Source organism: Tupaia chinensis, unplaced genomic scaffold (assembly GCF_000334495.1).
Source record: "Tupaia chinensis unplaced genomic scaffold, TupChi_1.0 Scaffold000682_1, whole genome shotgun sequence".
Classification (NCBI taxonomy): domain Eukaryota; kingdom Metazoa; phylum Chordata; class Mammalia; order Scandentia; family Tupaiidae; genus Tupaia; species Tupaia belangeri.
In genome coordinates, this window is record NW_006160205.1 from 436,884 (window position 1) to 448,292 (window position 11,409).

The 11,409-nt window shown below is 37.8% G+C and overlaps 1 protein-coding gene across 1 annotated transcript in view; it reads right to left on the reverse strand.

Moving 5' to 3' along the window:
- The window catches only part of MITF (melanocyte inducing transcription factor), a gene marked incomplete in the record, with an annotated part of 266,669 nt that overhangs the window by 32,470 nt on the left and 222,790 nt on the right, over window positions 1-11,409 (reverse strand). Inside the window, 3 exon segments of the mRNA XM_027776541.1 lie at window positions 2,804-2,887; window positions 3,914-4,006; window positions 4,082-4,141. Of these exon segments, the coding sequence (XP_027632342.1) occupies window positions 2,804-2,887; window positions 3,914-4,006; window positions 4,082-4,141 (237 nt within the window).

Sequence of the window (11,409 nt, forward strand, 5' to 3'; positions counted from 1 at the left end):
GCCAATGGAAGACAGAAATAAGCATTAATTAATTGTGCAACACAACCCTAAAAGGATCCAATGGTCCTGTCTCACCTCCAATTTTTTTTTATTAAGATTCTCAGATACGACTGAGAATGTCCTATTCCCACTAAAATAAAAGTATTATGGAAGCCCACTAACACTAAGGGGTGATAAGACTGATATTTATAGCCAGCACTTAATGAAACTAGGTGCAAACACTGGGCTCAGGGATTTTCAGAGACTAAGTTGTTTACCCTGACAATAACCCTATCAGGGCAGGTACTATTATTGTAGTGATTTTCCAGATGAGATAGATGAGAAGCAGTTTGCCCACAGTTACACATCAAAGATGGGATGGAGCTATGATTCAATCCATCCTCTCAACCACTATGCTAAATGGTCTGCCCTAAACAGGAAAGATGAACCAGAAAACATTATAAATAGCTTCTACTTCCTTTTTACCCTAGAGGCTCTGCCCCATATCCTTCACACACCGTGCTTGGAGAAGGAAACCAGATGGTAATTTAGTTCTTTGGTTCTGAGGGGCCTGTGGACACTGTGGTTCCCAGGTCACTAGCTAGCTCTGCACTGATCTCCCAGCGACTTGTACAATAAGCTTCTCCTCATACAGCTGCCAGTGTGCTTGGTACTCCCTGAGGAGTAACCAGGACGAGGTTATCATTACAGTCGTAGAGCTGACGCTCCCACTAGATCAATTTTATTCCTGAAGTACCAAAACATCAGTTATGATAATAAACAACAGTGATTACATGTGCATTGCAGCAGTTGCAAAGACAAGTTTGTGAAAACATTTCCTCGTAAACACCTTATGTATCTGAGCTAGCTGAGGTGCCTGTGCTCGGGTCTTGATAGTGTTTCACGGGTATACAGTGACATCTCAGAATTCAGAAGGAGGCTCCTCTGTGTCTTTTTGCCACTTCCATTAAAGGGGAAAGGCTCCAACATCATCAAAAGACTCTAGATTAAGGGCAAAGCTTGTGATCTTTAAGAGCCTCAGTGGGTCAATCAATAAAATCGGAGTTAATTATACTTACTACCTTATTAAATTTTTGAGACAAACCATAAAGGTGCTCACAATACCAGAAACACAGTAAATACTTTCAAAATGAATGTTATTTAGTGACCCCCAAGAAGCATAATTGGTGCTAATTATGAACACACTGTTGGCCAGATTGTATTTCTAGGTATACCGGTTTTGTTTTGGTTGCCTGTTTTTAAAAGATGACTTTTAAATTAAGTTGGTAAATAGGTAAGTAGACCCGCAGATTATAAACAACCTTCCTAAATTTTCAATTTTATTTTAAGGGAAATAAAATTAGTGGACTTCACATGATAGCATTTGTAAAAAGAACTTTTTTTCTTTTATGAAAATAGTAATACAAATTGATGATATAAAATATAGAAAAGCAAAAAAAAAATTTAGTTGCTTATTATCCTTTTACTTATCTGTACAAACAAATAAATACTTCTATAAATAGATGTAGTATAATTTACATATTCGTTAAATAGGATGTCATAGAAGAACCATTAATTACTTGGGAAAATATCCATTAAATATTATTAAATTATTCAATTTTAAAAGAAATGTTCTGTGAGATTTCATTTATAAAACAGTTCTTGGGGCCAGCAGGTGGCATGGTGCTTACGGGCACTGGACACCTATATGGCCAACTGCAGTTAGAGTCCCAGACCAGGTGGCTTGAAAAACATGCTGGTCACATGTGTGTACATGTGCCCCAAATACCAAGAGGAGAATAAGGGAGAAGAAATTGCGATGTGGCCATCCCACTGGTGGCATGTGTGTGTATGTACTCTCTAGTGAGCATATGTACCCTGTAGCAAAAATTATGAAAAAGTTTTAAAAAATGTAACAGCGACATATTTTTTTTTTTCAAAACTGAAAAATGACTTTAATCCTTGACCCATATGTTAAAAGGGAATCCCTTCTGAGTCGGTAGCTCCTGGAGGGCTGTGATGGTGTCATAAGTCAGTGTCTGCAGGGGGACATGAAGCTGCACCAGAGGGAAAATTGACCCTATTATAATACTTACTGGCACACTCACTAGCACACACAGGCCAACTGATGTTCTCTAGTAGATGACAGACTCTGCACACTGATCTACATTGGGACACATCAAGAGGAAGTAATAAACAGGTAAGGACACCCACATTGGGCAGAGACACAGTAGAATGGCTTCCTTAGTGCAGGCCTACAGGGAGAACCTGCCACAGGACAAAGACTACAAATGAAATACTGTCTTCAACAATCATCAAAAGTCAATGAGCCTCAATACAGATCTATGGTCTCTCTTGCTTGCTCTGTCCCAATCTGGTCAAATTAAAATAAATAGATAAATAATAAAATAGTTCTTTAAAAAAATATGCAGCTCTTACACAGATATTTTGGTTTTGCTAATAGCCTATGAAAAATGTTACCCTACAAACTTGTCTAACATGCATTGTTGATAGTGTATAAATGAAATGGAGCATTTTATTATATCTATTACATTATATATTCAAGCTTATGTACTCAATATTTTAGGCACTTTTTAATGAGTTAAATCAACTTAGGGATATATGTGTTTAAAATTTAATTTTCCTAATAACTAATTTAATCATAAGATACTGTGAATAAAATGGCCCAATTCATAGCTCTCCCTATTTAAAAAAAAAAAAAATCAATGGGAAAAAAAAACCCTTAAGTCATCAGGAAGGTGTTATCAGCTACAAATATAGCTTGTCATTATGAAGTGCTATATCCGGCTAAGTCATTCGGTACCTGCATACATGATGCTCGTGAATGCGTGTTCATACTTGGGCACTCGCTCTCTGCCCTGTTTTGGTCTTCAAACTTATAAAATCCCTGCAAAAAGACAAGCAAAAACAGCTCATGGTTTGGAACTGCAAATGACTTTTTGAAAACACGTTCATACGAGGCTAAGGCCACAGCAGTAAGAAGAACTAATAAGCTTTCAAACTTGGTGGAATCTGACCAAGTTGCAAAATAATGAAGGAAGAATTGTCAAATCAGCTAGCTAGATGCATGACAGACAGAGACAGAGGAAAGTCAGGTGGTCGATTTGGACTCAGAGGAAAAGATGTAGTCCCTCTGGAAGTTAAAATCAACCAAACGTCAGAAAAATCGCCCCCTGAACTCACATCAGCATTTTGGAGTACAATAAAACCCCTCTGAAATGAGGCTCATCGTCTCGAAATTTGGAAATAACAGGCAGGAAATCACGACTCTCCTCTCATACATTTCGATGCCCCCAAGTTTTGATGTGACAATTAGTTCAAAGGTATGTTTGACTCTTGTTTCCAAGCCAGTTTTTATAAAAGCTGGTTTACTGGACAGCAGCAATTTTATTAAGAAATGGAATGTATCGGCAATTAAACTTTTGCTCGTCTGCTAAATTTTCATGCACTATATCATTTCAATCTATCTGCACACACTTCGTGCATTTTTTTTTTCCAACTCTGGGAGAAATAAAAATAATATTCCAGACATTCACAACAAGCGGAACTTCTAAACCGCCTGTCCCACACCTTTTCTATTTTTGCTTTTCCTTTTCCACCTCCCCTTCTCCTCTCTCTGCATTTTCACTGCTTCATAAACTGAAAGGCATGGAAGAGAAGGGGGACTCAGCGAACAAGGGAGAAATAAGAGGCCCACTTAGAGTGGGCCAGGTCTCCCATCATGTGTCATAAGCCCAATAACCCAGTGACGGTGACAGGAGGTTGGGATGCTGGAGTGACGTAGGTAAACTGAGGGCAGAGGCTGGTGAATGTGGCCACGCGGACAAACTGGAGTTCATAGTTAAGTGCGGGAATGATACCCAACAGACAGTTATTCATAAGAAAACAGGAGAGGAGAGGAGAAAGGAATTACCTCTTTTTCACAGTTGGAGTTAAGTGTAAGCATGGCCATAGGACTGTTGGGCGCGCTGCTTCCTGGCACCGGTGGCAGGACATGATCGCCAGGCTGGTTTGGACATGGCAAGCTCAGGACTTGGTTGGCATGTTTATTTGCTAAAGTGGTAGAAAGGTACTGCTTTACCTGCTGCCTCTGGGCTTGCTGTATGTGGTACTTGGTGGGGTTTTCGAGGTGGGTCTGCACCTGAACATAGCCATGGGGGGAAGAGAAGACAGCGTTGTTATTTCTGAGTTTCCAGCAGATCTTCTTTTAGGTACAAATGTGAGACTGACCGGTCCCCCAACAGAATAAATGATTAAGCCTCGGTTATGTACCAGGCACTGTGCTAACGGATTTTGATTTTATTGAAGTTTAAAGTCTAACTTGCAGGATTTAGGGTAATACCTTGCCCTATTTTATTTTCCTGCTAATTAACTATACATCTCTTGCAAACCTTGGACCCTTCTTCTCATGTCTTAATAATTAAAAGTTTGCAACTATCTGTAGGGCAAAATTTTCCCCCAACACACTTGAAAGGGTTTATTAAGATCAAAACAACAATTTATAAAGAGCATAACTCAGTTTATTTCACTTTCCTTGGCAAACAGAACAGCTTTCTGTTAAAAAAAAGAAGAGGAAAAAAACTCCTTAAGAACCAACTGTAAAATGGTTGTAGAAAGTAAACAAAACATTCCAATGATTAAGTCAACTCGTTGTGGATTAATTCCTCTCACTTTCATTTGGACATGATTATTCAAGATTTAATTAAGAAAGAACTCAAGGTAAAAAGCAATTACGCATTAAGCCTCTTCTTTTGAATACATAACACTTACATGCATGTGTTTTTAATGGCATGACCATGAGCTAGCTATTGGGATTTTTTTTTCCTCTTTTCCGATAAACATTAATACTGAAATAGAAATGCTTCTCTCTTTTTTAAAAAAAAACCAACAACATTCACTTTCGAGTCACTTTTGTACTGATAATACAATTCAATCTTAGGAGCTATGAACAGAAGCTGACGGAGAGAGTACAGTCACACACTATGGAAGAAAATATTCTAATATTTACCTTGCTCAAATATACTCAGAATTACTTCTTATAGCATCAGACAATAAGCAGCACTAAAAGAGTACATTTATAGTTATGGAAAACAGTGTGCCTATCACAATCACAGCCGGAAGATGACTTAGTCAATTTACTGCATTATATTTCAGAATACGAGTAAGAATAAAGCTCACCTGATAGTGATTATATTCTAGCATTTCCAGCATAACAACGTTTTAGGTGGCCCCAGTCCAACGAGAAACGGTAGACTATCCCTCCCTCTACTTTCTCTAATTCCAGTTCGAAGACTGCCTGGCATAGAGAAGGCACTCACTATAAACAAGGTATCCCGAGACACCACCGGAAACTTTATCACAGCAGCCCTGCTTATAATAACCTAAGCTAATTAGTTATGCATGTAAAAAAAACCCGCTGACACAAGGGGCTTTTTTTGGGAAGCCCTACCAATTTGGTCTTAAATATTGATATCAATTTTTCCCCCTGGCTTGACGTCATGCTTTTTTTCATAAATATAAAAGAACCTTTTTAAGTGATGAGCTATCAAAGTCAAACTCACTGTCAGATCAAGGCCAATTCACTATTCATCTTTAGTTCCAGTAGTATTAATAGACAATGGCATTTCTCTTTCAGCAATAGGTTAAGAGCTGGATGCCCCCTTCAGAGGAGGCATTGCCTAAAAGCTAGTATACAAATGAGATTTTTCTAATGGTCAAATAACTCTCCCACTTCCGACTAAAGGAAGACCATCTTACAGTAGGATGCAAAAGACTCTATGCTGAACTTTCAAGTCCAACAGCCTCATCCTTCATTCTGGTCTCAATGTGCACCTTATTATTTTTTGCTGGGTAGATGTGTAACTTGTCTACTGACCTCACATCAGGAAGCAGGGAGTTAACTAAACCGAATGTAAAACATACACACACTCCCACATAGACACAGAGCTGGATGTACATTTATGTGCAAATTAAATAAATGTTTCCCCAACTTAACTCTCCTATTAGAAAGTATGGAAACTTTTACTGAAAATCTCTTAATATCAATTTTGGGGCTAGAGAAGAATGACTTACCATAAATACTGATGCATCTACATATGTTTTTGTTTATTCATGCCATTATTAACTTAGCACGTACTCAACGCTATATAAACCACAGAATATACATTATGAACAAACACAAAAAAGGTATGATAACTAGCTTTAAGAAAGTTTTAGTCTGAGGTGAAACAAATGAAAGAAAAGTGGCAAATAAATATCTAACAATCATGGCCAATACTTGATATTCTCTACTGACACAGGGAGATGCATTTTAAGCATAGACATTTGAAATTCAATAATTTTGTATAAGTACCCAGGATAATAAAGTCCTTAAATCTAGAATTGCTTTAAATGACTGATGTAACATGCACACAGAGGTTCACAGAGACTTTTTAAGTTTCATAAAGGGTCCAGACACGATAATGATGAGGACAATAGACATTACTAAAATAAACATCGAATGAGGGCAATGAGTGTAATGTGCTTATTTCACTATTACACTTAAAAAAGAAAGGGCTGCACATTTAAAAATAAATGTTAATTCACTGGCAGATCCTTATTCTTTAATGAATCAGAATTTTATGCTTCAGTAAGGAAAGAACCAACCTGCCCTCTATTTGGTACTATCAGTAAGGTCTTTACTACATCCAGGCCTAAGTATGCAAAATGGGATGTATTTTGCTTGTTTACCATAAATGTCTCTTTAGTTTTCAAGTAAGCTGAAAGCAGTTGGCCTATAAAGACTACGGGGTAAACAGAACATCTCCAGTTATTTTCAACCCTAGCACCTCAAACAGGTCACATAGTAAGGAACATGAGCTACAGAGTGAGGTAATATGGAGTGGTGAGGTCTGCAGCAAACTAGAACATGTAACCCTTCTAACAGAAGTGACAGATATAACCTGTAGCTGATTGTGGCCATCTGGGAATACCAGTCCTCTTGCTAAATATCTTAATTTTTCAAGGATAGCTGGAAATCTGAACTTCTCTATCAAGTGAAATTCTCTAAGTTAAAAGAAAAGTTGACAACTTTTTTTTTTTTTTTCACATAGTACAAGACAAATTAAACACAGTTGTGAGCTGGACTCTGCCCACAAACCACTAGAATGTGATCTCTGTTTTACACTGTCCATGAGGATAATGTTCATATTTATATTCTGTGGGGGATAGCCTAGGTTCCCAGGAGAAGTCCTTATTCTAACGTGTTTATATCCAAATCCAGGTGCTTCCTGGTGCTTCTATGAGAGACGACATGTTTAATAAGTCGTCAGGATATTAACTCAAAGCTTGGGTTCAAATTTTAGCTTTGCAATTTACTAGTCATGTAACCATTAATTTCTTCAGGCCTTTCTCCTGTCATCAGTGGAGATGATTGAGAAGATGTTGAATGAAGAGCATGCCTCACAGGGGTGTTTTCAGCATTAAATGAGATCACTCCTCTAGTGGCTTAACAAAATATCACAATCAGTAGTTCTCAAACTTTCGTCTCTAAGAGTACTTTTAAATTCCTCAAATGCATTATGTTCATGTCCATTATATCTGTCAATATTTACTATCTTAATGAGATTATACACTAAGTATATATCTCACTGAGAGTCAGGGTAAGGACATCTGAAAGCATCATGGAGCCTTTAAAAACCTCTACTGTATACTGCTGACAGGCGAGTGGAAACAGAAAAAAACATCTTAGTATTATTCTGATAATAGTATGACCTGGAAGAACCCTTGCAGGGTCTTGGCGACCACAAGGGCTCTCAGATCACACTTTAAGAACTGATTATCTATAATATTATTAGGTCATTGGAAAAGTCATGACGTATTTTTCTATGCAAAAATGTGTCATGACTTGCCCGATGACCCAACAGAAAATGGTTCATTTCTCAGTCTCCACGGTGGTCTCTGTGTTTCAGTGTGTCTTGCCTCCTCCATTCAGAAGATGCTGGAGAAAGATATTAAGTGTGTCCTATTCTCATATAAGAAGCTTTACCATCTCTCTGACAATTTAAAAAGTCATATAAATAGAATTTTCTGTCTTTAACCATCTTAATACATAGCTTTTTACTTAATAATGTCACTTACATTTATTTTTAAATAGTCACTCAAACATGGAGGCAAAGGAGAACATACATGCATCACTTAAGGGGATAGAAACATCATCATCATTTCCTGATCATTTTTGCATACGTTTGACCTTTCAGCCAACTCTCTACATAAAGGATACAGATAGTTAATGTTGAGCTTTGCTAAATATTTGGAGCACAGATCACGAAATCAAGTCAGGATGCTTTACAGTCTATCACAATAGTATTTATTGGTACAACTTATATTTCATATAAACTATGCTAGCTATCTGAGTTACAGTACAAAAATCCAAAGGCTTCGAAATGTTTTTTCCTTGTTATACTCCTATCTTTTGGCCTTTTTTACTCTCCTCATTCAGATCTTGACTCGATAGCAGAAGAATTGGAAAAGATCACCTCCTTACTGTCACACTTTAGCTTTGCTACTTCTGGATGACACTGACAGGTTATTTTTCATCAGTTTCATTCTAAACAGATCCTGAAGCTTACTACATGTCAGTGTAAGATGCTGGCTACAAATACTACTATCTTGGCTGACAAGAGAATTTACTAGGGGGAAAAATAACCATCCTATCTGGATGTTCACTGTTCTACTCCCTCTACTAACTATAAACAATTTAAACAAAATCCAAGATTCCCAGGGCCAGCAGGTAGGCGGTGGTTAAAGCTCTGGACTCCCACAAGGTCAACAGCCTGAGTTCCAGACTCAGTGGCTTGAAAACATGCCAGGTCTGTGTGCATGCATGCCCCAAATCTCAAGAGGAGAATGGAGAAGGAGGGATTGCTGCATGGCCATCTGAACTAAATTATTTTCCTTATTGTTCTTTTAGGTAGCTGAATATCGTTCAAAGGAAGACAGATACAATGTTTCCTGAAGATACTGAGGTGCTGCATGATGCAGAAATGCTAATTATAAGGTAAATACCCAATGAACATTTTCATATCTTCAAACAGGAAGTAATTGCTATAAAAATTAAAAGTTATAGATTCTGGGGCCAAAAGGTGGTGTGGTGGTTAAGGCACTGGACTCCCACATGGCTGCCTCAGTTCAAGTCCCAGACCTGGTGGTTTGAAAATCATGCTGGGTATGTGTATGTGTGTGCCCAAAATCCCAAGAAGAGGATAAAGGAGGAGGACTGCTGAGTGGTAATTCCCCCCAGGGAGGGTGATTTCTCACTTTCTCACTGTCTCTCTCCGGTGAATGCATGTGTACTGTGGCAAAAAATAAAATAAAAAATAAAAAAGCTTTATGAAGCTAGAGTTAAGCTTTCTAATTCAATAGAAGTTTTGGCAAGGTTTGGAGAAAACGATGAGGTGACTTTTATGAAGAGAAATAGTATATGCATATAAAGCTAAATGGTTGTTTTTCTAAATATTGTTTTAATTGGAAAACATCCATTTAAGAACACAGAATATGCTTATTATCCCCATTTTAGAGATAAAGAAATGGAAACGTGGAGCAAAAGGAAGACTTGCCAGGGTTAGAAACCACAGCTGGGCCTCCGTCGTTCTGTTCGTAGCGGCAACTACAAAAACACCTTTCATGGTTGATTGATTTTTTTAGGGCTTGAACTGAGACAGAGGGAAAAATAAAACCGTAGAAATCTAGGTGTGCAGTACTCATGTACCCTACGTGTACGTAAATATATATATATGACTTTATATTACATTTGTTGGTCTGCAGCCCTTCACACCACTTCATATTTTACTATGTTGTAGGCTTCTGAATTCAGAGAACTGAGTTATAAATGTGTACAAAAGAAAAGGATAGCCAATCGACTTTTCTGAAATGTTGATGTTATATTAAAATAATCTAGACCAGCCCTACCAAAAATTCCTAGCAAGTTTTTTATGCTTAACTAACAATCTATAAAACAATGGGTTTATTATGAACTGCAACATAGGCATCCTTTGGCTTTAGGACAAACAGCATTTAGTAGTTTCAGAAAAAAAAAAAAGAAGTATCATTATAGCAAACTACTAATACATACATGATTTTTTTCTGCTTCCGACTAAAATAAGCCAAAGATCATGAGAATAAAAAGAACATCAAGTTTGTATCTCAGCCAAATAGAAATAAGACACTTAGGAGTGGTGGCCATCTGCCTCGAGAATATTTATAATCTGAGAATAAAAACGCCACGTTTAGAATAAAGTTCCTACAGGAGACGCAGCAGCTTGACCCAATCAACTTAATCCATCACTCACTTTAATAGAAAACCATGCACGTAGAAGGCCTGCACTCTGAGGAGCCGATCCGTCATTGTATATGTAAGTATTATATCAAATAGCAAGAGGTTTTAAAATATAGAAAACAGAATTAGCATTCATTCGCTCAAACTTGTCTACAATGTACCAGATGCTATGCATTTTATATTCACCCCTAGCTTAGGTCAATTCAAAATAAAACTGAAAAAGAAATCACTTGCATAACTACATAAAATATTCTTCAAAGTTTCTACATTTTGTTTTGTTTTAATTGTACAATGATAATGCGTGATAAATACAGAAATGACTAATACAGAGGTCTGATTTTGATGGTTTTAACTTCTTATTTTGAGTTGCTGCCATCTAAGTGAGTACAATAACTGTCCTCTAGCCATACGTAAAGAATTAAACACAGGACTGGGTACGAGTCACTTAGGAATCCAGTCAAATGCAGAATGTGAGTCCCTAGATCAAGGGTGGAATCCAAGATCCCACATTTCTAACAAGCTTCTAGGGGATGCAGATATAGCTGGTCCAGGGAACCCACCACAACCTGACAGCAAGGATTTAATATATTCTCATCTGGACTTCTGCTTCCGTCAAATAAGTTATACGTTCACCATTCACTAAAAAAGTATTGCTTTAGCCCCAGTTAGATGCTAGGCAACGAATCTTACATGGGTTGTTCAGTGAAGGGCCTCCAAAAAAAATGTGATACTTAGCACAGACCGAAAGTTTCTGACATGAGCCAGCCAGACTGGCAGGATCCCAGACAATCAGGTGTGAATAAGTCTTTCATGCTCAAGGAATAGCAGGAGGCTCTCAATACATGCACTCTACTTGCCTTCCAATTTACCATACTCACTGGTTTTCCTCTTACTCACTTCACCATTTCTTCTCAGCAGCTTCTTCTAGTTCTGTCCACTTCTCTGCCTCTTAAAATGTCACAATGGCTCAAGCCTCAGAGCATGATTTTCTCTACACTCACAGCCCTGGGGATCTAACCTAGTGTCCTGGATTTCAGCATCCCAGCTCAGACTTTTCTAAATTCTAGACTCATATCTACCTCTTATTCAGCAGG